Source organism: Naegleria lovaniensis (assembly GCF_003324165.1).
Source record: "Naegleria lovaniensis strain ATCC 30569 chromosome Unknown tig003, whole genome shotgun sequence".
In the NCBI taxonomy this organism is placed as follows: Eukaryota; Heterolobosea; class Eutetramitea; order Acrasida; family Naegleriidae; genus Naegleria; species Naegleria lovaniensis.
The window spans coordinates 564,788-591,220 of NW_025407825.1; the positions used below are offsets into that span (position 1 = coordinate 564,788).

At 36.4% G+C, this 26,433-nt stretch overlaps 11 protein-coding genes across 11 annotated transcripts; 6 read left to right on the forward strand and 5 right to left on the reverse strand.

The window, feature by feature from the left end:
• Positions 1 to 54: 54 nt before the first annotated feature.
• Positions 55 to 5,136, forward strand: C9374_009707 (uncharacterized protein; the record flags this gene model as incomplete). The annotated part of the gene is made up of 3 exons (XM_044699924.1): positions 55 to 202; positions 368 to 1,178; positions 1,233 to 5,136. The coding sequence occupies 3 exons, from the start codon at positions 55 to 57 to the stop codon at positions 5,134 to 5,136; spliced, it is 4,863 nt and encodes a 1,620-aa protein (XP_044555024.1).
• A 153-nt stretch (positions 5,137 to 5,289) lies between these two features.
• Positions 5,290 to 6,533, reverse strand: C9374_009708 (uncharacterized protein; the record flags this gene model as incomplete). Its single annotated transcript, XM_044699925.1, has 4 exons — positions 5,290 to 5,808; positions 5,875 to 6,009; positions 6,086 to 6,202; positions 6,336 to 6,533. The coding sequence occupies 4 exons, from the start codon at positions 6,531 to 6,533 to the stop codon at positions 5,290 to 5,292; spliced, it is 969 nt and encodes a 322-aa protein (XP_044555025.1).
• A 433-nt stretch (positions 6,534 to 6,966) lies between these two features.
• C9374_009709 (uncharacterized protein) lies at positions 6,967 to 11,629 on the forward strand (the record flags this gene model as incomplete). Its single annotated transcript, XM_044699926.1, has 2 exons — positions 6,967 to 9,128; positions 9,190 to 11,629. 2 exons carry the CDS (start codon positions 6,967 to 6,969, stop codon positions 11,627 to 11,629), a joined length of 4,602 nt encoding a protein of 1,533 aa, XP_044555026.1.
• Positions 11,630 to 11,841: 212 nt separating this feature from the next.
• Positions 11,842 to 12,318, forward strand: C9374_009710 (uncharacterized protein; the record flags this gene model as incomplete). Its single annotated transcript, XM_044699928.1, has 1 exon — positions 11,842 to 12,318. The coding sequence occupies one exon, from the start codon at positions 11,842 to 11,844 to the stop codon at positions 12,316 to 12,318; it is 477 nt and encodes a 158-aa protein (XP_044555027.1).
• A 225-nt stretch (positions 12,319 to 12,543) lies between these two features.
• On the forward strand, positions 12,544 to 14,118 carry C9374_009711 (uncharacterized protein; the record flags this gene model as incomplete). The annotated part of the gene is made up of 1 exon (XM_044699929.1): positions 12,544 to 14,118. The coding sequence occupies one exon, from the start codon at positions 12,544 to 12,546 to the stop codon at positions 14,116 to 14,118; it is 1,575 nt and encodes a 524-aa protein (XP_044555028.1).
• Positions 14,119 to 14,662: 544 nt separating this feature from the next.
• Positions 14,663 to 18,019, reverse strand: C9374_009712 (uncharacterized protein; the record flags this gene model as incomplete). Its single annotated transcript, XM_044699930.1, has 1 exon — positions 14,663 to 18,019. One exon carries the CDS (start codon positions 18,017 to 18,019, stop codon positions 14,663 to 14,665), a length of 3,357 nt encoding a protein of 1,118 aa, XP_044555029.1.
• Positions 18,020 to 18,674: 655 nt separating this feature from the next.
• On the reverse strand, positions 18,675 to 20,093 carry C9374_009713 (uncharacterized protein; the record flags this gene model as incomplete). The annotated part of the gene is made up of 1 exon (XM_044699931.1): positions 18,675 to 20,093. One exon carries the CDS (start codon positions 20,091 to 20,093, stop codon positions 18,675 to 18,677), a length of 1,419 nt encoding a protein of 472 aa, XP_044555030.1.
• A 257-nt stretch (positions 20,094 to 20,350) lies between these two features.
• Positions 20,351 to 21,640, reverse strand: C9374_009714 (uncharacterized protein; the record flags this gene model as incomplete). Its single annotated transcript, XM_044699932.1, has 1 exon — positions 20,351 to 21,640. One exon carries the CDS (start codon positions 21,638 to 21,640, stop codon positions 20,351 to 20,353), a length of 1,290 nt encoding a protein of 429 aa, XP_044555031.1.
• A 307-nt stretch (positions 21,641 to 21,947) lies between these two features.
• On the forward strand, positions 21,948 to 23,630 carry C9374_009715 (uncharacterized protein; the record flags this gene model as incomplete). Its single annotated transcript, XM_044699933.1, has 1 exon — positions 21,948 to 23,630. One exon carries the CDS (start codon positions 21,948 to 21,950, stop codon positions 23,628 to 23,630), a length of 1,683 nt encoding a protein of 560 aa, XP_044555032.1.
• Positions 23,631 to 23,801: 171 nt separating this feature from the next.
• On the reverse strand, positions 23,802 to 24,893 carry C9374_009716 (uncharacterized protein; the record flags this gene model as incomplete). Its single annotated transcript, XM_044699934.1, has 1 exon — positions 23,802 to 24,893. One exon carries the CDS (start codon positions 24,891 to 24,893, stop codon positions 23,802 to 23,804), a length of 1,092 nt encoding a protein of 363 aa, XP_044555033.1.
• Positions 24,894 to 25,319: 426 nt separating this feature from the next.
• Positions 25,320 to 26,407, forward strand: C9374_009717 (uncharacterized protein; the record flags this gene model as incomplete). Its single annotated transcript, XM_044699935.1, has 5 exons — positions 25,320 to 25,482; positions 25,813 to 25,878; positions 25,954 to 26,060; positions 26,117 to 26,338; positions 26,387 to 26,407. The coding sequence occupies 5 exons, from the start codon at positions 25,320 to 25,322 to the stop codon at positions 26,405 to 26,407; spliced, it is 579 nt and encodes a 192-aa protein (XP_044555034.1).
• Positions 26,408 to 26,433: the final 26 nt, after the last annotated feature.

Consider the following 26,433-nt stretch of genomic DNA (forward strand, 5'->3'; position numbering starts at 1 on the left):
CAACACGAATTCAATCATCAAACAGACTTATAAAAAATGAACATCATCAACAATATGTTTCAGTTGAGAAAGGCCCCGACGAATGCTGGGACGACAACGACACAGGCCATGAACGTCTTTTATATGCTATCAATGGAGAAGATATTGAAGAATTTGGTGAAGAAACAAACAGATGTGAAGAATGCTTGCCAGGAAGTTATTGGTATGTGTTTAGAATTTTAATGACAGAGATATTCTCATCACAAGTGTTGAACAATGTTGTGGATGCTTTGTTTTATTGATATGAAATTCATTACAAATTGTTATGTACGAAATTAATGAAACTACTATCAACTTGCGGATCATCATGTCGATCGATTTTGAGTAGATGTAATGAAAAAGTTGGAAAAGAACGAATCCGATGTACTGAAAGACATGACCGAAAATCCAAACCGATACTTTAAACCTCTTGAACTTGCTTGTGCTACTAAAAAGCCAACAATTGTAGAACCCGCATTGGATTGTCTTCACAAAATGATGGCATACGGATACATTGACAGCAAAATTCCGTATGCAGGGAAGAGCGATCTTTTGGTTGATGTAGTGGTTGCTACAATTTCTAATTGTTTTGACCCAACACAGGATGATAATGTTCAATTACAGATCATCAAAGCTCTGTTGACTGCAGTAACATCATGTGATATCCATGGAAGGAGCCTCAGGTTAACAGTCAAAACTTGTTTCAATATTCACTTGGTATCTAAGAATGAAATTAACAGAAAGACAGCTCAAGCAACTCTTAATCAAATGCTAAATATCATCTTCCAAAGAATGGAATCTAAACCACCAAAAGTCAAGCAAGAATCAGCACAACAAGATGTTAAAGAAGACGAAGGTGCTAATGCTGCAAATCACGAACAAAAACCTACCGAGGAACTCATCAGCGAATACGTTGATACCATTATCAACGACGTAGCCCAACAAATTTTGGAACAACAACAATACGATCTAGAAAATGAGGACGATGAAGAAGATGGAATCGATGACCAATCATCGGAAAAACCTCACAAACATAAGCGAACAGGATCAGAATCTGACGATCAATCAAACACTCCAGTTTTTGACAATCAATATCAAAAAGATGCTTTCTTCATTTTCAGAGCATTGTGTAGATTGGCCATGAAGCAACTTCCAAAGAAGTAAGTATATTTAGTTTTGACTCAAGGATTTTATTTACATGTTTTGTTGTGTAGTCCAACACCCGATTCCTTAGAGCTCAAAAGTAGATTATTATCACTTGAACTCATTCACAATGTATTGGAAAACAGTGGACCAGTTTTTAGAACATCTGAGACTTTTATTGCAGATATCAAACAGTTTTTGTGTTTATCTCTACTTAGAAATTGTACAAGTCCCATTCCTCCCATTTTTTCTCTTTCCCTTTCTATATTTAAATCCCTTATCAAGTATTTTAAAACATATTTGAAAGGAGAAATTCGTCTATTTCTCACAAACTTCCTTCGTATTTTACACAGTGAGAATAGTACCTATCATCACAAAATGCTGGTCATTCAAGTATTGAACTTTGTTGCTCAAGACCCTCAAACCCTTCTCGATATTTTCGTAAATTATGATTGTGCTTTGGAGTCTATCAACATTTACGAACAAATTGTTGGTGAATTATGTAACGTGGTTCAAAATCTCCAAGCAGAAGGAGAATGGATGACACCAAATCAAGAGCTCAAACTCAAGACAGCTTCTTTGAATGCGCTTGTTACAATTCTTGAGTCACTAGTTAAGTGGATGACAGAAAAACAATCAGTATCAGCCAACAACGAAGCAGTCAGCCATGCTGAGGATATGACAGAAGGAGAGTTTTTCGAAAAGCAAAGAAACATGAAGATTGGTATGAAAGAAGGTGCTAAATTATTCAACAGGAGTCCTAAAAAAGGTATTAAATATCTCGTAGATATCGGAAAGCTTCCTGATCCTGAAAAAACCGATAAGGCTGAATATGCAGAAGCGGTAGCCAAACTACTGTATACAGCAGAAGGATTCTCAAAGAAGATGATTGGAGAATATTTGGGAGAAGGAGTTAATTCTGACATTTTACATGCTTTCACTGAACTACAATCATTTGTTGGTATGTCCTTTGACAAGGCATTCAGAAACTATTTGAACACTTTCAGATTGCCAGGAGAGGGCCAGCAAATTGACAGAGTAGTGCAAAAGTTTGCAGAAAAGTTTTTCAAAGACAATGGAAAATCCCATGTTTTTGCCAATGCTGATGCTTGTTATGTGTTTGCTTATTCAGTGATCATGTTGAATACCGAATTACACAACCCTGCCTTCAATTTCCGTGAAAGAATGTCTTTAGAGGCCTTCATTGCGAACAACAGAGGCATTAACGATGGAGGAGACATCGACCACAAGTATCAAGAAATAATTTACAACAGTATCAAAAACAATGAAATTAAGTTGAAAGACGATGAGATGGAGCAAGAAGTTCAACAATCGCAAGATAAGCAACAAATACTCGCAGCGCAACAAAACCCAAGAAAAAAGAGATTGCTGTTTACACTGGAAAGTGAAAAGCTAGAAAAGGAAACAAGAAATATGCTGAAAAGCAGTCAATCTCAAGGTGAATCTGATGATCAATTCTTCATTGCAAATCATATCACTCACGTAAAGAGCATGATGGAGACAACTTGGGAGCTGTTTAAAGACGCACTTAAGGTTGCTCTTGAGAAAGATAAATTTATTGACAGCAAGGTGCACGACAACAGCTTGCGAGGTCTAGAATCCGCAATTCATGTTACTTCCCACTTTGACATGGCAACCGAAAGACTGGCTTTTGTTCAAACATTATGTCATTTCACAAAGTTGACAATTTCTGAGAAAGAATATGAATCACAAAACGATGCTAATCATCTTCACCAAACACAAGATACGCTCAAAAACAGATATATTATGCAAGATAGGCACGTAAAGGCCATCAAACTGCTGTTGAAAATTGCTGAGACTGAAGGCAATTATCTCAAAGACAGCTGGGCAAATATTTTGGAGTGTATATCCCAGTTAGAAAGACTTCAATCAGATGTGCCACAAAACAAAAATAGAAACAACAAATCCGCTGCTAGAATGACAATTGAATTGACTCCAGAACAAATTAATTCAAACACTATTTTAAACAACAACATTGACCATTTGGTAATTGATAAGATATTTGTGAAATCTGGAGAGCTCAGCGATGACGCTATTGAAAGCTTTGTGAAGGGACTATGCGGCGTTTCTAATGACGAAATTAATCCAAAAGCCAACCGTATGACTTGTACGGGTAATATTAATATCAATCCTGTACCACGTACATTCAGCTTACAAAAGCTGATAGAAGTTGCTCACTATAACATTAATAGAATCAAAATTGTATGGTCAAAGTTATGGGTTCATATGGGTAAACATTTTATTACTGTTGGTACTCATGACGATTTGACTATTGCAATGAATGCTATTGACTCTTTGCGTCAATTGTCAATGAAGTTCTTGGAACAGGATGAGCTTGCTAACTACCATTTCCAACGTGACTTCTTAAAACCATTCCTTCAAATTATTCAACAAAGTAACAAGACCGAAATTAGACTCTTGACCGTTGAATGCGTTGGGCAAATGATCTTGGGAAGATACAACAACATCAAATCTGGATGGAAGACTATTCTACAAATTTTCGCTCAAGCAGCCACTTGTGGATCTCCAGTTACTGATGAAGGATTCAAGTATGTCACATCGATGATGAAAGATAATGGTGATGTTGATTACTTCAACCAAATCCAACAAAACGAATCGTTTGTAGATTGCGTGTTATGCTTGACTGCATTCGCTAGAAACATTGCTGATTCGAACATTTCACTTTCTGCAATTTCTCTCTTGAAGCTTTGTGCATTGCATATTGTGAATAACAAGGTTGACGCAATCAAGAACGTGGAAGTGTATAATGATGACGACGTTCATTTCAAACTTTGGTTCCCAATATTGACTGGATTGGCAAGCTTAATCAGTGATGATAGACGAGAAGAGGTTAGAGCTACTGCTTTAAAGACCATGTTCGAAGAAATTCTTATCAATCGAAAGATTGGAGATAGATTCTCTCCCAAGTTTTGGGAGGTTGTTTTCACTGGAGTTCTTTTCCCTGTGTTTGATGAAATCAAGCAGCCAAACATTATGGATGAAAGCTGGATCAACACAACATGCCGCAAATCCTTAAGCTTGATGATTACACTCTTTGCACAATACTTCTCCTCAATTAGTTTCTTGTTTAATGACATATTGACAATGATTGCTGTTTACTGCTTCTTTAAAGTGGAGGATACCAAAGAATCTCAAAGTACTGAAGGAGGTGTTCATGTTGTTGAAAGAAAAGTTAAGAATGAGAAATTGGCTGAAATTGGTAACGAGTCATTTAAGCTCTTCGTTAAACTTTGTGGCTCAATGTTTACTTCTGAACAATGGGATAGAATATGTTCAGAACTGAATAATTTATTAGGCGTGAATTTGAAGCTAAAATCTACAATTGATAGCAGAATTCGACTCAAGATTATCCACACTACCAATGAAATTGTTAATACCCAACACCAACATATGAAACTTGAGCATATTGAACAATTATTGGATTCTTTATTGACGTGTCACCACAACTCAAAAGAGTTCAATAGCAGACAAAAGGGCAATGCTGAAAACGAACACGAAATTGAAATTGAAATGACAGCACTCACTGTCTATGTCAACCTTTGCTCCATGCTATGCTCGTCCAGTATTTCAGAGAGACAACAAGTTGGAGAAAAAAGAATCATTGACATTAGTCAGACTACAATCATTACCTATTTGCAGCATATTGGAATTTTACCTTATCCAAATAGCAATGCAGATTTGAGCATCCAACAGGATGTCGTGTTATGTGGCACAAAATTAATGGCCTCTTTGGTACCTGTCATTGTTTCCCTTTTGGAAGTTTATGCATCTTTCTCTGATGAACAATTTTCCAGATATTTACCTAAATTCTATCCTCTCTTCACTAAATTATTACTTACCCAACACAGAGAAGTAAGACTAGTGCTTCTCGACCTCTTTGTACGGTTTGGCAAGCAAGTTTTGAACAAATAAATCGAAATCTGTAATTCTTGTAGGCTGTGTGAACATGATTTCTTTGTGATCCAACATGATGTAAATTGAGTTAACACACATTTATTCTTTTTACTTTTTTTCCCACAATTTTATCCATAAGTAAACAAATATAAAAATCATTAACAGTTCTCACTATTGTCCGAAATTCATTCTGAATTGTTCAAGAAAAACGAATGTGAGAACGGTATGCGGTCCTAAACGCAGGAAGTATGGTGTAAATCCTTTCCAAAGGCTGAAAAATCCTTCGTTCTTAACGACACGGGTGATAACATCCAAAGATCCTGAATATTCTGGTTTAAGCGTTACTGGATCTACTTTCATACTTTGCAATCTTGTCTTTGCAAGATCCACAGGTATGCTGACAACTGTACACATAAAACCACTAATAAGGGAACTGACAATGTGACATCCAAGGCCATCTTTCATCATGTTATACTTCAAAAGCATTTCTTTGGCTTGCGAATAACATGACAATTGAGCAGCATTCAAGATGACAGCCCTTGTGACGGTCGGTGTAGTTCCTCTCCATAGACGTGCAATACCTTCTTCTTTAACAATACGAACAAGTGCTTCTCCCACATGTTTGTAATTGTACTTTCCACTTGTCAAACGAATCAAGCAAACTTCTGCTGGATTACCAACCAGAGCTCCCTACTCCATATTAAAAATCCATTTCATTAGACAATTCAATCCAATTATGGAACCATGTCAACTTACCACTCCTCCTGCAACCATTCCAGAAGCAATTTTCATTGCAAAGTTTGGTTGAACCTTCTTACCATTGGCATCTGTTGAGGTAAGATAATCTTGCAATGTATTAAACACTCCCAATCTTGTGGTGGTGTATGTAATCTAATCATGATATCATGAATGGTCGGTCACACAAGTTCAAAATCTCAGAGCATGTTTATAACTACTGATACTATACCTGCCTAAACAATGCAGCATCCAATCCTTTATATAATCTTTTAGCTCCTTCTTCATTAATAATTTTAGACAAGGTTCCAATCAACGATGGTTTTGCCCCTGCCAATTGCATTCTTGTCTATTTCATTGAACCAAATGATCAAAGATCAGAATATGGTTGATGATCCACATCAAAGATTACATCGGACATGATCATTGCAACAATCATCATATACCATGAAACAAGCCTCAAAAACCTTTTAACTACCAACCTTGATCAAATCAATGGGTTGAACCACACTCGTAGCCATCATTCCCGATAAACCACCAAAGTAAAAATTCTGAGTGTGTGAGAGTGTTCTTGCATTGGGTGGTTTTGGTGTGGTCGTACTTGTGGTGGTCGAGTTCGTTTTCATGGATTCAGAACCCGAATTCATAGTCGTTGTGGTGGTTGTTTTCATCAATGACATTTTTTTTTGTGTTTTGGCTTAAATCCCGAATCGGAAATTAGCAAAAGAAGGGAATCCTCACACCGATGGCCATCAAGGAATATGATACGAGTCGTGGTTGTAAGTGTCCAATGGATTGGATTCATCGCCCTATGAATGGGATTAGTGCTAGCGTATGATCGTTTTGTCGGGTCATCTGGAGTGCACTCTTGTTACTTTGAATATTCAAATATTCGTTGGAATGTACAGTGGTAAGGACTTATGGTACAATATATTCGGGAATGAGCAAAAGGTTTATATTAACTCACCACGTGAATTTACCTCAACCACACCATGTTTAACATACATTACGGTTCTTTTTTTTCACCAAGATCATGAACTTGGTACTCATTTCCTTTTCTTGTTATACTGGCCGCTGTAGGTTCATGCGAGTTTCTGTTTCACACACAAAAAAATGTTCAATTTTCGACACTATGCAATTGCCATTCAGGACTATGTCGATGAACAAAAAGATCAATCATCATCGTCCGACAATGACAGTAATATTCTTTCTCTCAAACTTGGTGATTTGGTGTTGATTTTGAAAGAATTTGAAACTGGACTCGGATGGTCTCTTGTTCAAAAAGTCGATATCAGGAAGGTCAAACAAAGTGGATGTCGTTTGTATGATCATCAAATGAATAATAGTACCTCTTCCAATTCCTCGCAACACGTTGGTTTTGTTCCGAGTGCCTTTTTAAGTACGATTTTGTTTGATCCCGAAATCTTTGATCCTACTCGGCCTTTAGATTTGGGAATAGCCTTGGGAGAAGATGGCGCACAATATCAGAAACAAATAGGTGTCTATTTTTACAAATATGAACCCTATTACAGAGATGTCTATCAAGAGACATGTTATTATTCAAAACAAAAGATTCCTACGAATACTCCCAAAATGCATTGTTTAGAGGTTGGACAATCCGTTGATGAATTTAATGTGAGTATGGAAGAATGGTCCAAGAAGAGTCTCGATCAATGGAAAGAGATTGCCAATCAAATGGCCAATCGATTTTCTTATCCCATCCATGACACTTTTATTGTCAAGAGGACGAAACATCCAGCTCATTTGCATTGGTTGGTAAAAGGTGCCTATGTGGCAGAGACCATTAATAACTCATTGATGGCATTTCCAGATCGTCCTGGTCTTGGATATAGAAGAAAGTTAAATCATGGAGTTTTTGAACCGCATCATCGATGGTTCACTTATTCACAATTGCATGAAAGAGTGTTACGTTTTGGAAATGGTCTTCGAATGAGATTTAACAATGAAAAGTTGGTGTTACAACCTCGTCAATCACAAGATGAAATGGGTCGTGGTTTTGTTGGACTCTGTTCAATCAATAGACCTGATTGGTTTGTGGCAGATTGGGCTGTATTAACACAAGCAATGGTTTCTGTACCATTACCCAAAGCAAAAGTAGAATGCATTTCTGATGATATTTTTAACATGGAGAGTGTCAATGACATGAAATCAGTCTCTCATGAAATTATTCAAATTATGAACAATTCAGAAATTCCTGTCGTGGTGTGCAGTAGAGAGTTGACTGTGAAATTCTTGAAACTCTGTAAGAATGGTTTGCTACCAAGTGTGAAGGCCATCGTTCAAATGGATAGCTTGTTGATACAGGACTTTGAAGTTGAAGAATTTTCTAAACAATACTTCTCTGACCATGGAAGTTTTGATCAATTCTTGCAAGACAAGAGAAGAATCTATCAACAAGGTTTGAAAACGATTACCGGCTATATCAAGGATCAATCTGAGGGTGTTTTTCCATATTATTATCTTTTGAAAAATAGATATCCTCAAGAAGATGCTATTAATCTCAACGTTACAATCGGCGATCTTTGCGATTGGAATTTGAGCGATGATGATTTTGTCTTTTTGAATTATATTGACAAGAAAGATTTTGAATTAGATTGGAAAGCTAAACTACTTGCCAAGGAGCTTGATATTGAACTTACAGACATGTCTTCCATTGAAGAGAGTACTTTTGCTACATTCCCTACCTTTTCAGATGAACTCAAACAAAGTATTAGAACCAACAAGAGTGTTAACGATATTTGCACAATTGTGTATACTTCTGGATCGACCTCTACCGAACCAAAAGGAGCAATTATTACCGATAGTCACTATAACTCACAACTTCAACACGAATTGTATCAAAATCATCCTTTGGTTTGTATTTCCTTCAGCCCTCTCTCGCATATCACTGATAGAACGAACACTACTATTTGTTTAATGAACGGTGGACGAGTGGGAATATTTTGTGGAGAAATGGATAGAATATTTGAAGATTTTGCATCCATTCAACCTGTCACTCTTTCAACAACGCCTCGTTTCTATAACATGATTCTTGCGGAATATCAAAACAGGAAGAAGAAGAACGCAGAAAGTGCAGAACCAGTTCCCGAACATATTTTATTTAGAGAATTTAGACATATTCTTGGTGGAAGGCTCACCAGTATGGTCACAGGTGGTGCTTCAACTTCGCCTGAAGTTATCAAATTCCTCAGAGAGTGCTTCAAAATTCCAGTATTCAATGGTTATGCAAGCACTGAATGTGGCTCCATATCATGGTAAGTTTAAACAACATTATTGACTATTTGTAATTTAATTGACATGCAATAATAATTATAGGGTGGACAGAGGAGAATTCGAGCAAACCTATCTCACCGATAAGATTATTCAAGACAATGCTCAACTTCCAAAGCATAAATTAATTTTAGAAGATGTTGAAATTAAGCTTGTAGATGTTCCAGAACTCAATTACTATATCACTGATGAGCCATATGCAAGAGGTGAAATTTGTGTGAGATCCAAGACATGCATTCCCGGCTATTACAGAGATCCTCAAAAAACTAAAGAATTAATTGATGAAGAAGGTTATTATCGTACAGGTGATTGTGGAGAAATTGACAAGAAGCAATGCAAAGTGCGTGTCATTGACAGAAGAAAGAATATTTTCAAATTGAGTCAGGGTGAATTTGTGGCTCCAGAAAATCTTGAAAATCTCTTCATTTCTCGAACCAATTACATTGATCAAATGTTTATTTATGGCAACTCTTTAAAGTCCTTCTTGGTGGCTGTCGTCGTTCCAAAGAATGTTCACATTCTCAAGGAAAAAGTGAACCATGTTTTGACACAACAAAATCTTCCAGTTCAAGATGTGTTAGATTACTCAAGAGGAAGCATTGCCTACAAGGTCATTATGGAAGAAATTGTTGTAGCTGCTAAAGAAGGAAAATTGGAATCTTATGAAATTCCAAAAGCATTCATTATTGATCCCGAGAAATTTACACCTGAAAATGGTAAACTAACCAGTTCCTTCAAAGCATGTCGTCCAGCGTTGAATAAGGCTTATAAACAGCCATTAGAAGATTTATATCATCAAGTGGAAAAGGAGACTGATATTTCTTCAATTGATTCTGTTCAAAACAAGGATGAGCTTAGAACGACACTTAATACTATTTTCCAAAATGGAGGAGTCGTTGATTCTCTGAGCTCTGTTCGTCTCTCAAATATTCTCATGGAAAAGTTTGGAATTTATATAACAGCTGACAAGATTTTACAAGGAAAGAATTATTCAGATCCTGTTGAAAAGATTATGCAGCTGATTGAAGACAGAGCGAATAATGATGATCTCTCCCTCACAAATCAGCCAAGGTTTAAGACTCAACCTGAGATTGAATCTGAAGTGAGAAGTTTCCTTGAGACGATACCTTCTCTACAAGAGCCACAGATTTTCAGCTCAATGAATACTCAAATTCTGCACTCAACACCGAATAACATCTTGATCACTGGAGCTACAGGCTTTATTGGTGTTGGATTATTGTGTGAACAATTGATTCACAACCTCAATTGCACTGTCTATTGCATTGCCAGAGGAGCAAACCCCGAAGATGCCAAGAGAAGAGTTTTAGATAACATCGTTCAATACTGCCATGGTCTCTCGACAGAATATATTCAATTGATTCAAGACAGTTTTGAAAATAGATGTAAAATTCTACTTGGAGATATTGCTCTTCCTAGATTGGGACTGAATGAAGAAACATGGAATGAGCTCTCAACACAACTCGATTCTATTATTCATTGCGGAGCGAATGTGAATTTCATCATGAATTATGACCAATTGAGAAGTGTGAATGTCGGAAGTGTGGTCGAATGTTTGAAACTATGTACAGCTGGAAACAAGCTCAAATCATTGCATTTTATTTCTTCCATTAGTGTCGTTCCAATTCGTTTACTTGGTGAATATTCAAATCCACAACAAGCCATGATCGCAGAAGAGTTTGTTCCACTCAGTGTTGAAAATTTCTCTGCTCTTTCTTCGGGATATCCACAAACTAAATATATTGCTGAACATGTACTGAGATTGGCCATTGAAGAGAAGAACATTGCCCCCATTGTCATTTATAGACCTGGTCTTGTTGTTGGACATTCATTGAATGGATTTTCTAATGTTCGAGAATGGATCTCACGTCTTATTTGTGGTATCATTCAGTTGGGGTATGCTCCTCAATCCTCAACCGAACCTATGGAAATGGTGCCTGTTGATTTTGTTTCAAAGAGTATTATTTCAATTGCCAATACTTCAGAATTGAACCCATATTTGTATTCGCTTGAAAAGACACAAAGAATGAATGTGTTCAATTTAATCAATACGAATCAAGGAAATCCTAACGCCTCCATCTCTTTGGATGATATTGTAAGAAATATGAAACGAATGGGATTTTGTCATATTAAGGACGTTCCATATTTGTCATTTGTGGAAATTTTGAAAGAAGAAATGAATCATGCTGAAAGATATCCAACCATGACCAACGAAAACTCAATCTTTGGTATTATTAATTTATTCCCCAACACAGTTCAACATTTACATACTTCATCACCACTCGACGGACATTTGAGTTGTGCTAATGTTGTAAGAGCTTTACAATTGATTGCAAATGCAACAAGAATGAAACAACAATCAGATGAAACAATTATATGCCCTTGTATGAATGACGATCAATTGATTGAGTTGTACATCAAATACTTTATGAGGTGTGGAGACATTGACCCACCACACAATGTTTAAATTAATTAATTGAATGAACATTTAATTTACACACGATGGTCAAAACGTAATGGTTTTTTGAAGCTGTACTGTTGAAACCGCACAAGCAACAACAAGCTTGTTGTTCGATGCAACAGTTGAGTGGCCTTGTCAACTTTTAAGAGATGTTCAAACCCCAAAGCTCCTTTCCAATTTCGTTCGAATGATAGAAATCAAAAAAATCTCTCTTCATCATGTCTACTTACCAAGCCGAAGCTTACCACGACATTCATACTCAACAAGCCTCTCACTATCCAGTCATTCAACAACCACCACAACCCACAGCAGGCAATTACCCACACACGACTTCCTATTTTGCCAATGATCAATGTTCATACATTCCATCTCAACCATCTTTGAAATCATCACTCAAAGATTTAGTCATGCCTTTCAAATTTCAACGTTTTATTGGAGGATCCCTCGCATCACTCGTTTTAATTTTGAGTTATGTCTTGATGGCCATCTATTTGATTTATTGGGTTGTGAGTTTGAATGTCATGTATTATAGCGGTTTTAACGCCGTCTATGCAACATTCATCTTGTTGATTTCGTTAGTGGTTTCGGGATTGACCTTTTTGTTCGGAGTAACTTTTATGAGAATGATTGTAGAATTATTCCTGAGTGTCTATGCGATGAGAGAAAAGCAATTAAATTCATCTCATCAAGTTTAAAAGCGAGTGTTCATGAATTCATGCCATTTAATTGTGGTGGCTAATGTAGATACATAACTTGTGATTTTATAATATTACCCTACCGTACGAGAGAATGTATTATTTATTGTGTATGAGTGAAGATACACTTTAATAAATCTCTCGTTGGTTAATAAATATATTAATTAGAAGAAACAAGAATAATACTACAGGGCTTTCGACTTTTAAAACGTTGCAACGAAAAAAATGAACTGTCTCCGTACAAGTTTATTTTCATTGCCCAGGTCATCGTATTCATCATCATCTCCGGTCATTGCTGCACCCATGATGATGGCATTCTCACAACCCAACAATCGTTTTAAGAAGGGTACTCAATATTTGAAATTTACTGAAATTCAACAACGGAGGTATTCCTCTTCCTCATCATCAAATGATGATAACGGAAACGAATTCAAGCAGAACCCTTCCTCATCAAAATTCGGAAGCTATTGTGCTGTAGGAGTGGCTGCTGCTGTAGGTGTTGGTGCTCTTACCATGATGTTACAGCAAGGCCAAACCAATAAGAACGAACCACAAGTAGCACAAGAAATCAATGATACCAACATTGCTGAACACGACTTAATTAACCAAAATGTGGAAATGTCCTTCAATGCAATCATGGAAGTGCTAGCCGAGGATTCAAAGGGCCTTTCCTTTCACCCCAATAAGGATACTCCTCCAATATTTAGAGTTGTCTTGACTGGAGGTCCGTGTGCTGGTAAAAGCTCTGCCATGACCAAGTTGAGAGAACGTTTGCAAAATCTTGGTTTTCAAGTTTTTATTATACCAGAGGCTGCTACCTTGTTGATGACAGGTGGAGCCAAGGTTACTGACAAGTCAACAGTTGAGGAAGTTTTGGCATTTGAGACTTATATTATCAAGACTCAGATGGCCATTGAGGACAATTTTAGGGAACTTGCTAAGGTGAGCAAGAAGCCAACAATTTTGCTTTGTGATCGAGGAACATTGGATCCAAAAGCATACGTCTCTGATGATTTGTGGCAAGCTTTGATGGATTTGAATGGGTGGTCCATACCACAACTTCGTGACCAGAGATATGACTGTGTTATTCATCTTGTCACCACAGCTATTGGAGCTGAAAAATATTACACTCTTGAAAACAATAATGTTAGAACAGAAACAATTGAACAAGCCAGAGAGCTTGACTACAAGCTAAGAGCGTCCTACATTGGTCATCCTCAATTGTATATTGTTGACAATGCTGTCAATAGTTTTGATGAAAAATTACAAAAAGTTTTTAACATTCTTTCACATCAACTCGGATTTCCAAGAGCTAAATCATCACGAAGACGTTTCTTATTGAAGCCAATGCAAAAAGTAGACATTGATTTACGGCATGAAATTATTGACCTTGAACAAATTTTCCTTCCAACAAGTAACGACAAAGATATTATAAGAATTGTAAAAAGAGGTCAAAATGGAGTCTTTACCTACTCTTATCACTCAACTACCACAACTGGTGATGGTTATGAAACAGTTTCTGCTCGACCAATTTCCGCAAGAACCTACGTCAACCTTGCAACCTCTGCGGATAAGAGTAGAATACCAATTTCAAAGAAGATTTATAGTTTTGTGTACAAGAATCACTACTTTGAACTGAATCACTACCTTAATGGTAAAGGAAAAGGAACCTTTATTTTGAGTGTTGAAGCTGTAGCGGGTCAAGAGGTTACACTTCCATCATTCCTCAGTCCTTATGTTTTGGACGAAGTGACTGATAGCACAGTTTTATCCTCCTATGAGTTTGCTAAAACGGAATAACAATAAACAATCCCGTTTTGACAAAAAGCATGCTTGAAGTGATCAACTTGGGATTGTCACATCTTTTACAAATAAATAAAAATGAATTTAAAATCCTTCCTTGTTTGGTAATAATTGGTTTTGTTGTGATGTTTGAAGATGATCATTCAATTTGAAACAACAGTTGATGGTTGTTTAAAAATGTACTTCAGCAACAACATTCAAAGAAAAATAGCCCAGACCATGCCATTTGGAAATACTAAGAAGACACCTTCGCAACAAACAGCCAAAGTGACGCCTCCCAAAAACATGTCCCTTTTCGAAATGCAGCAACTAAAATCGGAAATGGAAAGAAGTAACGATAAACGGACTGAAATGGCTGAAATCATTTGCTATTCGCTTCACCCTTCGAATGTGTACAACAACAGATATCTAATTAACCTTTTGCTTCAAAAGTATTCATCGCCTTACAACTAATGGTTCATTTCGGAACTCGGGCTTACACTTTACAATTTTCAACAGAATGATTTTTTTTTGCAATCTCGGCTCCTTTTCTAAATTCAATTTATTCAATCTGATTGTCAGATGCCACAATAATCACTCCAATAAACTTGTGTCGAGTATTATATGCCATCACAAACCAATAATTATCAACCATGACCGAATAATATAAAATCGATGAGCTCGCAACTCGATCCTTAAACATTTCTCTCTTCACTGCAATATTTTGCATGGTATATACAAATTTGGTAAGTTGTGTCACGTGTTGGTGTGGAATTTGTTCCTCAATAAATTTTAACATGCTCTTTTCTGACTTTTTCGTTGCCTTAATTCGATCATACATGGCAATAATTGAATCATCTAAATTACATTCACCAAACACAAATTGCAATAATGAAATAAAGTGTGAACTTTCTATTTTTGGAGGGTTGACCATGAGTACTGTGTTGGTATTTAGAATCTCCATATGCTTCTTATCTTTTTCATTAAAAACAAAATAAGTGATATCTTCAGATCTAAATTCAAATTTAAATTCTGCTAAACATCTAAAACTAATTCGACATTCACGAGTTTGTAAAATTTGTGTCAATTTTAAAAACGGATTAAATGCCACTGTTTCTACCGTTTGAATTCTTTGAAAAATATCCATCCATAATTTTTCATTATCAATGACATTGAGACCATAAAAGTTTTTAGAAACTCTGCACCAAGTGGCAATTTCTTTCAATTCCAAAAATGTGAAAATATGTCTCCACATGTCATGTGTTAAAATGTCAATACTTTGTGGTTTGATTTCTTTAGCTCCAACAAAGGTGAGATAATCTTCAAGCTCTTCCTTTTCCATTCCATTGTATAAAATTCTAACAAGAGTAAGTGGAGAAATTCCATCATTATTCACTGCATTCACATCGACTTGACATTCCTCAACGAGAAATTCCATAATTGCCAAATCTGGAACTCGAATAGCATCAAACAAGACACTTTCATTATTTTGATCAAACGTTCGAACTCGAGCAATGGATGCAATATCTGTTTGAAGAGTAAATCGTTCAAAGAGTGTGAGTGGATTTTCTGAAGCACAATCTCTCATCAAGACTTCTGTGATTATAAATCCAAAATGTTTGGCAAATTCCAATTGTTTGTTGTAATTTGTGAAAAATGGATTTTTGCCTCCCATTAATTTGCTGATGAGAAAGGCTCGTTTTTCATAGTTGAGAGGTTTTTCATCTTCTATGTGGTGATGAATGAGTGAAATTTTGTCTCTACTGAACGGATGTTGATCAGAAGTTTTCAAAATGTTTGACAACTTGTCAAAATCTTTTTCCTTGTAACATTGTCTAATGAGGAGACAATATAGAATCATGTGATAATAAGGGTAATAAGTCATGGTTGGGAAAATGGTTAAAATCCAATCGACAAAGAATTGATCATCCAATTTTGGATCATCACAATATTCAAAAAAGTATTTGGCAATGGAATGCAGACATGTAATTAACATAATTTCTGGACACTCATCGAGCATTAAATCATATTCATGAAGATTATCGAATTGAACTTTAACCTTAAAATCACGAGAGAGATGTTTGGCAAGTTTAGGAACAATATCGTTAAACACGGAATCTAATGGATCAAAATATGAAACTTTTCCAAGTCTTGTGACTGTTTCAATAATATCACAGGATGTATCACCAATAATTAAGCCAGATAATGTTACAAGTACAGTGTTTGTTTCTTGAGAGAGTTGAATATCTACATCAATTCCAAATAAATTAGATGAGCACAAGTATTTTTGTACTGCCTTTTTGAATTCTGTAATTAACGAACTATCCTTGTTCTTTTTCACAACTGTGGTGAGTGGTTTTTTAGTTGGAGTCGTAGTAGTGGCACTTGATGTGGTGACAATGGTTGGGCTACTGGTACTCTTTGAAGATTGTGAATTCGATGAAGTGACTATTGTTTTTGCAGTAGTTGGACTTGTTGCTGTGACTACAGTGCTGGTCTGTTCATGAATAACTCTTGGAGAAGTGTCACCAGCATGAGTAGTTGAAGTCATTTGAGGTTTTCTTGTGGGTGACAAGGCAACAGGTAATGATGATGTCACAATTTCTTCAAATGGAGTATTTGTGGTTTCATGATTGAGAATTGTCGATGGAGAGTTTGGTCCAGGAGTTGCTGGAGAATTTGACGAGTCCTTGTCTTGATTGTTATTCGTATTCGAAATACTTTCTAAAAGATTATGTTGTGTCATTTTGGCAATTGTTTTCTTTCGTTCTGTACTCGAGAGAAATGTTCTTCGTTCAAGAGTTTGTCTTCTTCTAAGCATTCGTTCATGTTCATCGTTGGATTCAAGAGTTTGTCTGATTTGAGCGAGCTCCATAATGAGTTTGGAATTATCTTCTGCATTGTCATTGGAGTTATCATTGGTTGAATTATTGGTTGTGGTGCTCGTGGTACTGTTTGAAGTCAATAGAGAGGAAGATTGATCAACAGAAGCGTTTGTTGTTGGATTCTTATTGGATGGTGTTGATGAAGTGGATGTCACAGATCTTCTTGGACTTCCCATTCCAAATATATAATCCGTATTTTCAATTAATGTTTTGGTTAAATGATTGATCCACTTTGCATGTCTCATTAAATCCATGACATCTAATTCTCCTCGTTCTCTCAAAATATTTGGTGCAAAGACAATGGCTAAATTGTCAGCTGTCATTTTGTTTGACTTGGAATTTTGGCTCACCAAATGTAAAAATTCACACAACATTTTCAAAGTAGTATAATAATTAGGCGGTAAAAACTTGACAACCTTCTTAATAGTCTCCAATCGAGCACCTTCATCAGGAATTCTTTCAGCAGCAATAAACATTCCATAACAGTCAAATGTCAATAACGGATCACTCAACTCTCTAAAATAAATCTTCAACAATGCAGCTGCCAAATGCACTCCATATTTATCAAAATTCACATCCAAGTTAATATCATGTTCTAATTCACTAATCACTTTATCCAAACAATCTTTTGAAGTTGAAACTCTAAATAAACCTTCTTCAGTTAATCCATATTGTGTTAAATACGTGATGGATTGATAGACAAATTTTGGAATATCATTCACGTCTTCAGGAAGAGGAAATCCAAAGATTTTTGAATTGGGATAGGCTTCACTTGTGGATTTCACATTCGAAACACTTGTGGAAGAAGATGTGTGTTGATCACGAGAATGTTGTCGACGTGATGATCGAGAGGATGATCCCATCAAAATGGATGGAGAGGATTGATTTTGAGGAGATGATCGAGAGAGTCCTGTGGATGTGTTTGTTGTTGTTGTTGTCGTCGTAGTCGGAGTGGTTGGTGTGTTGTCATGACTCGAGTTCTCGTATTGGCCTTGAGATTTCTTTTTCTTTTTAAAGAAGGATGAGATTTTCATGATTGGTTGTCAATCAACAAGTAGTAGCAGTAGTGTATCGATTAGGATGAAATGTTGTGATGATACAAGGAAATTTTGTGGTGTTGGTTTTATGAAATTAATTTCAATTTCAAAAACAAGATGACAACAACACGTTTCGGAAAACTGAAATACGATGAGAAATAATATTCAGTAGGTGTGTGTATACTTAGGAATCGAAGGAGGCTTGTGGATGGAAACTGTTGATGACGAGATGTTTTGAAAAATGTCGCTGCTTGTGCCAAATGTCAATAAGAAATTTTTTCTTTGCCTGTCATCAATTACAAATCGAGAAAGGTTCTCCAAATTCTGCAAATCAAACACCTCAGTTTCAGTCAGCGTTCATGGGTCATTCAAGCTCTATGGTCAATTCAGCCGCCGTCTGTGCATCCTCCTCTTTATCATCCCTTTCTGTTGGTCGGTGGTTATTTAATTGTATGAATCATTCCCCACTTGCATTATGTGTCCTATTGAGATGCTTTGCATCGTTCATCCTTTAAGTATTCCAAATTTCTTCATTTAGATGGCAAATTGGTGAAAATATAAACACTAGAAACATCCGGTGTGCATACGTCCGAACCAAACCCACTCCTAGATGGCACACAAGAGAATGATTTAAATCCTCAACAACACCTTTTCACACTCGTTTTGTGAAAATTAAATGAGGAGAAGGTGAAGGATACGTTGCAGCATGATTCACAATTTCATATTTCGGTGAATTGGGTGAAAGGGTAATTTTGAAATCTCTTACAATGGTACAAATGGCAATCCATAATTCCATTTCTGCCAAACGAGCTCCTAAACACTTTCTTGGTCCATAACCAAATCCATCTCTCATTAAGGGATGATCAAAGAGTGGCCATTCACGTTCTTTGCGAGTGATTCGATTCAAATATCGTTCTGGATTGAATTCGTGTGGAGATTCGACAAATTTTGGATCCATGGACATTCCTACAGGACTAAAACATAACCAAGCATTCGAAGGTAATTCATAATCATTGGTAGATGCTTCATCTGAAACTTGAATCACTAGTGGTTCTTTCAGTTTTCTCAGAATGGCAAAAGCAGTAGGTGTCAATCGATGCGTCTCTCTCAAGACACATCTCAGATAAGGCATGTGTGAAATATCATCTCTTTCGAAATCTTTGACGCCATGAGGTGTTGAGAGGACACAAGAAATTTCTTGAAAGAGCAACTCTTGAACGTTTGGATTCTGAGCTAGATGAATCAATGTCCAATGGAGTGTCGATGCAACGGTTTCAAATCCAGCCATCATTAATCCAGGAATATTGGCAGTAATTTCTTCCATGGTCAATTCATTGGCTTCACACAACGTGTCAATATATGATTTTTTTCGATTCGAGTCGTTTGGCATGATTGCTCTTCTCTTCATGGCATCATGCACAATTTCACCAGTTCTCTCTAACATGTAATCCACACTAGAGACCCAATCTCTCCATACTTTTGTATTTAAGGAAATACAATATTCTTGCAAGGGACCCATCATCATGGCACTTGCACATTCAATCGATCGTATGGTTGCTTTCAATAAAGGTTCTTCCTTGACAAGTGTTCCCAAACGTTTTCCCAACAATGAATAAGTCACCATTTCAAAACTCAATCGTTGTAGAAATTGTTGAAGTGGTAAATGTTGTGGTTTGGCAAGCATTTGAGAAGCATCTCGTGCCACTTCATGCAAATGACTCGAATATTGAGAGGAAGCATCGGGAGAGAAGAGTCCATGTTGCATTCCTTTCCTCACTCGAATCCATTCTTCACCAGTTCCATAATCCATCTTGCCAATAAAACATGTTGATGATGATGAGGAGGAGGATGATGATGACTGTTGTTGCAGTTGCTCCTTCTTCTTCTTCTTCTCAAAATATGCATGAAGCATCCATAAATGATCCGTAGCTCCAAAGGGACATGAACCACTCGCTCGATGGACCTGTAAATAAAGATCGGGATCAAAGATGACGATACTCTTTTTTCCGAGGGCAGAGAGTTGAACGACTGGACCGTAATCACGATACAGAGATTGGAACACTTGAACCATTCGAGTGACTCCTCCAAATGTATGGGGCACTGCCAATGATTGGAAATTGAAAAGGACCTTTGATCATGCTTGTGGTTGCCTTCTTGTGGAGAGACATTTTTTTTTGTTTTCGACACAATCAATTTCAAGAATATTTAGAATGTGACCTTTGGTTCTTGAGATAATGGGAAATACAGTGGAGTATATGCATGCATACTCTCAAAATAAGTACTGATTTCACAATGATTTGTTTGGATACTAGTATCACAAAAATTTCATTACTCGTAAATATTGAAAAAAGTAGAGGGATACACACGCCTAACCATGCGATCGATATACAAGTCAGGAAACTTGGAACGAAGAGTTTTCTTTTCATCGTCACTAATTTCAGTTCCATGAATGTATAATGTTTTCAAACTCGAAAAATATTGTGCATGATTGATCAAGTATTGACTTGTCTTGTTGGTGATTTGGGAGCAGGACGATAATTTCAATGTACTTATTCGTTTGAAACAATCAAGGTCAATAGACTCGATCGCTGCATCATTCAATTGTGAAGATTTAGATAGATCCAAACTTGTGAGTTGTGTTAATTGAGTCATGAGCACAGAGAATCCAGAGCATCCAACATTGCTGCTAGTAGATAGGTCCAAATGTGTCAAATTTTGCAACTTTGCAAGGTGTGTGCATGCATCATCGGTACAATGATCTCCAACTGATAAATACTTGAGAGTAGAAATTTCAGAAAGATGTTTGCATCCTTCATCATCAATCTTGTTGTGAAGTAATGTCAACTCTTCAAGAGCTGGTAAATTTTCTCTTGAATTCATTCCAATATGTTGACATCCTTCAGTACCAATCTTATTGTGAGACAAGTAAAGATATTTCAGTTTTACCAATTTTCCATTCGATAGATATTTACATCCTTCGTCTCCAATAGAATTTCGATAGAGGCCTAATTTTGTCAAATTCGACAAATTTCCTTGTGCTAAATGCATGCAAGCTTCATCATAAATATCACAGTTGTCCAATTGAAGACAAGTTAATTGTTTCAAAGATCTATGGTCTAACTCTACACATCCATGAAGTCCAATTTGATTGCTTATTAAACTTAATTTTTCGAGCTTTGGAAAATTTGTTTGAAAATATTTCGTCAAAATTCTGCATCGCTCAGCTCCAAATTCATTTCTCCAATAATTCCATCCCTGTGCACCCACTCCAAGATCAAGATTCTTGAGAGAACAGAAATTCGAGCTCAATAAGTTCTCAAACATGTCTGTTGTGAGTTTAAAGTCCGTTGCATAGGAAATTGAAAGTTTTCTAAATGAACAGCCTCTTCCTGCTTTGCAAAATTTCAGAAATGACTCTACAGTGTTAGAATTTAAACAAATCCTCATCGCCTGTTCACATTGTAACGACAAGATATAAAATCGTTTTGAAATTAAAGACGCAGTCATGAAGAACCAAAATTTTGCGGAACGGTCATATTCATAGCCGTGATGATGAACCATGAATGAATAAATTTGATGAATGAAAATGTCATCGGGAAGGTCGGAAAGGGATATCATTGGGGTGCAAGTAATGAATTTTTTTCAACCAAGTTTACAATCACTGGCTTTCAAACGATTGCTTGTTGTGCACATCTATGAGGACAATTAATGAACAAGGCCAAGAGAAAGAATCTTCACTCCCTTTCTATACCTTAATATCCAGTTTGTTCAACAACGGCTTTCAAATTGAGCTCACTTTGTGCAGAACAAAATCTTTCGACAACATTTGATGATTTCAATCTCCCTTTTACTAAATGAAATTCGAACGAACAACTTGAACTCTTTTTTTTCAAAACCACAAAAAACCAATACAGCGAATTTTTTTATGATGCACAACAAGAGAACAACAACCAACTCTTCTTCATCTGTTGAGACTGTTGTTGAATCAACAAATTCATCAAAAATCAATCATGATATTGCAGCTGAAACAGATGATTCCTCTCTTCCGACAAGTTCCAACAACAAGATCCATTATGCACCATTCGTTGATGACATTATTTATGAAATTCTTTCCTTCCTTGAATCATTATTGATTATTCGAATTTGTATGAAAATTTCAAAACAATGGAGACAAGTATCCTTTCAAATTCCACTCTCATTCGAATCAAAACTCCCCAAACTACTCTGTCCATCGAACTTGAAACTTTTAGCTCATTGTGAATGTTTAAAGAATTTGACTTGTCTGAGTCTGGGTGACGCTATGATGACTCGCAAATATTATCAAGTTCATACGGAATTGAGCAATGAATGCGTCAAATATATTGCTACTAGTGAATATTTGAATAATTTGACATGTTTAAAACTATGCAGTGGTCAAATTGACCATGAAGGTGCAGAATATATTGCTACAAGTAAATGTTTCAAGAATTTGACTTGTTTGGATCTGAGTGGCAATCAAATTACGAATGAAGGAGTCAGATGTTTGGCTGATAGCGAATATTTGACGAATTTGACTTGTTTGAATCTGGATGGAAACCAAATTTCAAATGACGGTGTTCGTTGTTTGGCTAATAGTGAATATATTAAGAATTTAACTTCTTTGAGTCTATATCTCAACAATATTGGTGATGAAGGTGTCATTGAAATGGCTACAAGTGAATGTTTGAAAAATTTGACTTGTTTGGATCTGCATCTCAATCAAGTTGGTGATGAAGGTATCAAGTTTATTGTTGCATGTTTGAAGAATTTGACTTGTTTGAGTCTATATTTCAACAAAATTACTGACGAAGGTGTCAAATATATTGCAACAAGTGAACAAATGAAGAAGTTAACTTCTTTGGATCTGAGTAGCAATCAAATTATTGGGGATGAAGGTTTCAAATATATTGCGACAAATGGATGTTTGAAGAGCTTGACTTGTTTGAATCTGGATGAAAACCAAATTAACAATGAAGGTGTCAGATGTTTGGCTGATAGTGAATGTTTGAAAAAGTTGACTTATTTACATCTGTACTCCAATCAAATTGGTGATGAAGGTGTCAAATATATTGCTACAAGTGAATGGTTGAAGAATTTGGTTTATTTGGATTTGAGTAGCAATCAAATTGGTGATGAAGGCGTCAAACATATTGCTGCTAGTGAGTGTTTGAAGAATTTGACATCTTTTAATCTGAATTCCAATCACATTGGCCATGGAGGTGTCAAATATATTGCCACAAGTGCATGTTTGAAGAATATGACTTTTTTGGATCTACATCTCAATCAAATTGGTGATGAAGGCGCCAAATATATTGCTACAAGTGAATGGCTGAAGAATTTGACGTGCTTGAATCTGAGTAGCAATCAAATTGGTGATGAAGGTGTCAAGTATATTGCTACAAGCGAATATTTGAAGAATATGACTACTTTGAGCCTGAGTTGCAATCAAATTGGTGATGAAAGCGCCAAATATATAACTACAAGCGCATGTTTGAGGAACATAACGTCTTTGAACCTTAGTCACAATCAAATTGGCAATGAAGGAAAGGAAATGATTCGAAACAACAAATATCAATATCTTGCAATATAAGAATATCACTTCTCCATCATCTTGGGATTACTAAACAAAGTCTGGAAAGTTTATGGACGACCAAGCAAAATTAAGATTCATGACGACATTTTAGTAAAGGTTTTTTCATAGCAGCGGTTCTGGTACTTGTGAACAAACTTTGAATTGGCTTGCAGAATATGCACTTGGCACTCACCACCACTTAACTTTTCCCCAGACCGTTGTCAGCAAATCAATCGGTTTTTTTAGTATCAAAGTCACAATAGACTTGAATAGCTGAGTAAACAGCAATGACATTTGACCGTCCATGCTGGTTCTTGGTGTCTTAGGAGGAACTATGGCAGAGCTAGGGAGATAGTAAATTGTTAATGGAATAATTTTTAGATGTGGCATGCTTTTTCGTTTCTTCAACTCTTGCTCAAACTCTTCGGTTGAAAAGCATTCCCTTAGAGTGGTATGTAAATAATTTTTGTCTAAAACCTTCTTCCCTAATCCTGGATAGGCTATCAAAAAAGGTTTCTTAAATTGAGAATCGAATTGCGAAAAATTATTAAGGACGTATTCGTAAAGCCTCTCCACAGTATCTGTTGTTTTGAGAATTATTTGATGGATGTTTCCATTAACATATCTAATATTAACTTGAACAAATTCTTTTTCGAACGATTCTGGTTGCGCATTCCTGGTTTTCGACCATTCGATTTCTGAAACGTCCGAAGAGATGCATGATTGATTTTTTAGATTAGTATTGCTCTGGAGTAGCGAATTATTAATCGTATGAATTAATTCATTTTCATCATCTAGACTTGTGCATACATCTAAGCCTCCAACAAGCTCCTTGTTCACATATAATTGAGGAAAAGTTGGAAAGTTTCCATACTTTTTGAATCCCATGTATAATGCTTTTTGTTTATCGTCGGTTTGATCCAAAGACTTGACATCAAATGATGAAAATGAAATTCCTCTACTAATCAGCAAAGAAACAATCCGCTTTGAAAATTTGCAAAATGGTCTTTCGGCATCCCCTTTAATAAGTAGAACAATGGGAGTAGCCCCTAAAATTGCTTCCACTCGCTCTCTAGTTTCATCATCCAACAACGACTCCTCAAGATTTAAAGTCTCTGTCTTTGGTGAACTGTCTTTAATATTTTCTTCTTTTAAACGATTTGTATTGACCTGATACGATGTTGTGTCTTGTTTATTGGGATTTTCTGCTGGCGTCCGAGTGTCTTCGGATGTTTCGGAGGGCTCACGGTCGAGAGGATTAGTCTGTGATTCTGAAAGCATTTTTTAAGTTCGGAAAAGGTGCCTCTTTACATTGAATGAGTCGATACTTCCCACAACGATTGATTCATGATGGAAACCTTTGGGACTGCACATCATAACAACAAGTGTTTAAAAAGGGACGAACAGAAATATCTGAAGAGGAATTTCTTTCAAAAAGTGAATGATCGAAAAATAACTAATTTCTCAACGCTGTTCATGGCTCAAGCGAGAGTAGTTGTATGCATCGTTTCTTCATAGGAAATGATATATTGAGGGTTTTGTACATGCAGCTCCTCTCTCTCGTATGTAAGCCAACAAACACTTTCGGAATGCCGCGACAGCATTAAAAAAAATTTGTTGCTAGCCGAAAACGCATTGTAGCTATTTTTTGCATACGAACCTTCATCCTTTTCATCATCATACAGCATCAAACATCGGATATTCATCATGTTTCTTTTCGATTGGTTCTGGTCAATTTTAAGTGCTCTTGGATTGTATCAAAAGTCTGGAAAGATTTTGTTTTTAGGTCTGGATAATGCTGGTAAGACAACGTTATTGCACATGTTGAAGAGTGAAAAGCTTGGAACCTACTCACCAACTCAACATCCAAGTAAGTAGTATTCAATCTATCTCGTACGGAGTTGCTAGAATTTAAGTGGATTCAATGATTGTATTATTATGAATGAAAACTTGTACCCGTTGTGGTTGTTTGCAACATGGTCGACGCACGTGAATACCTACTTTGCAAATATTGGTTGATCAAAATACGTATCAACTCTTCCTAATGGTATCCTTTGATGTAATTCCAATATGATGATCTTCTTTAAATTCTCCGTTATCACTGGCATTTAAATTTCCAATGGTTTTTATTAATCCTGTGCTTTACCAACAACAACCAATAATATTTCAATTCCGTTAACAACATCCACACCAACAACAGACGTCGAAGAGCTCACAATGGGCAGCATTAATTTTAAGACTATTGATCTTGGTGGTCACGAGTTAGGTAATTATCATGCTATTATTTCCGTTATTGAATTTATTCTCTCATTGAATGAAACATCATCATAACAACACACAGCTAGAAGATTGTGGAAGGATTACTTTACATCAGACGTTAGTGCTGTAGTCTTCCTGGTAGACGCAGCTGATGCAGGACGTTTTCCAGAAGCTAGCAAAGAATTACACGTATGTACTTTCATCTTCTTAAACTTCTAATAATTCATCGATGGCTCGGAAAATAGGGACTTCTCCAATTCGAAGACTTACAAAAGGTCCCATTCTTAGTTTTGGGAAACAAAATCGACAAGCCAGGTGCTGTCAACGATACTCAATTAGCTTACCAATTGAGAATTGACGGATTATTAACAGGAAAGCAACATGGAGTTGAAAAGGATGGTCGTCGCCCATTGGAAATTTTCATGTGCAGCATAGTGAATCAAATGGGTTATGGAGAAGGATTCCAGGTATGTTATTCTCAAATATGTTCCAAAATTCTAAACAATTTATTGTAGTGGCTCTCATCTAAATTCTAAAACTCTATTCACTCTTCATGTAAATT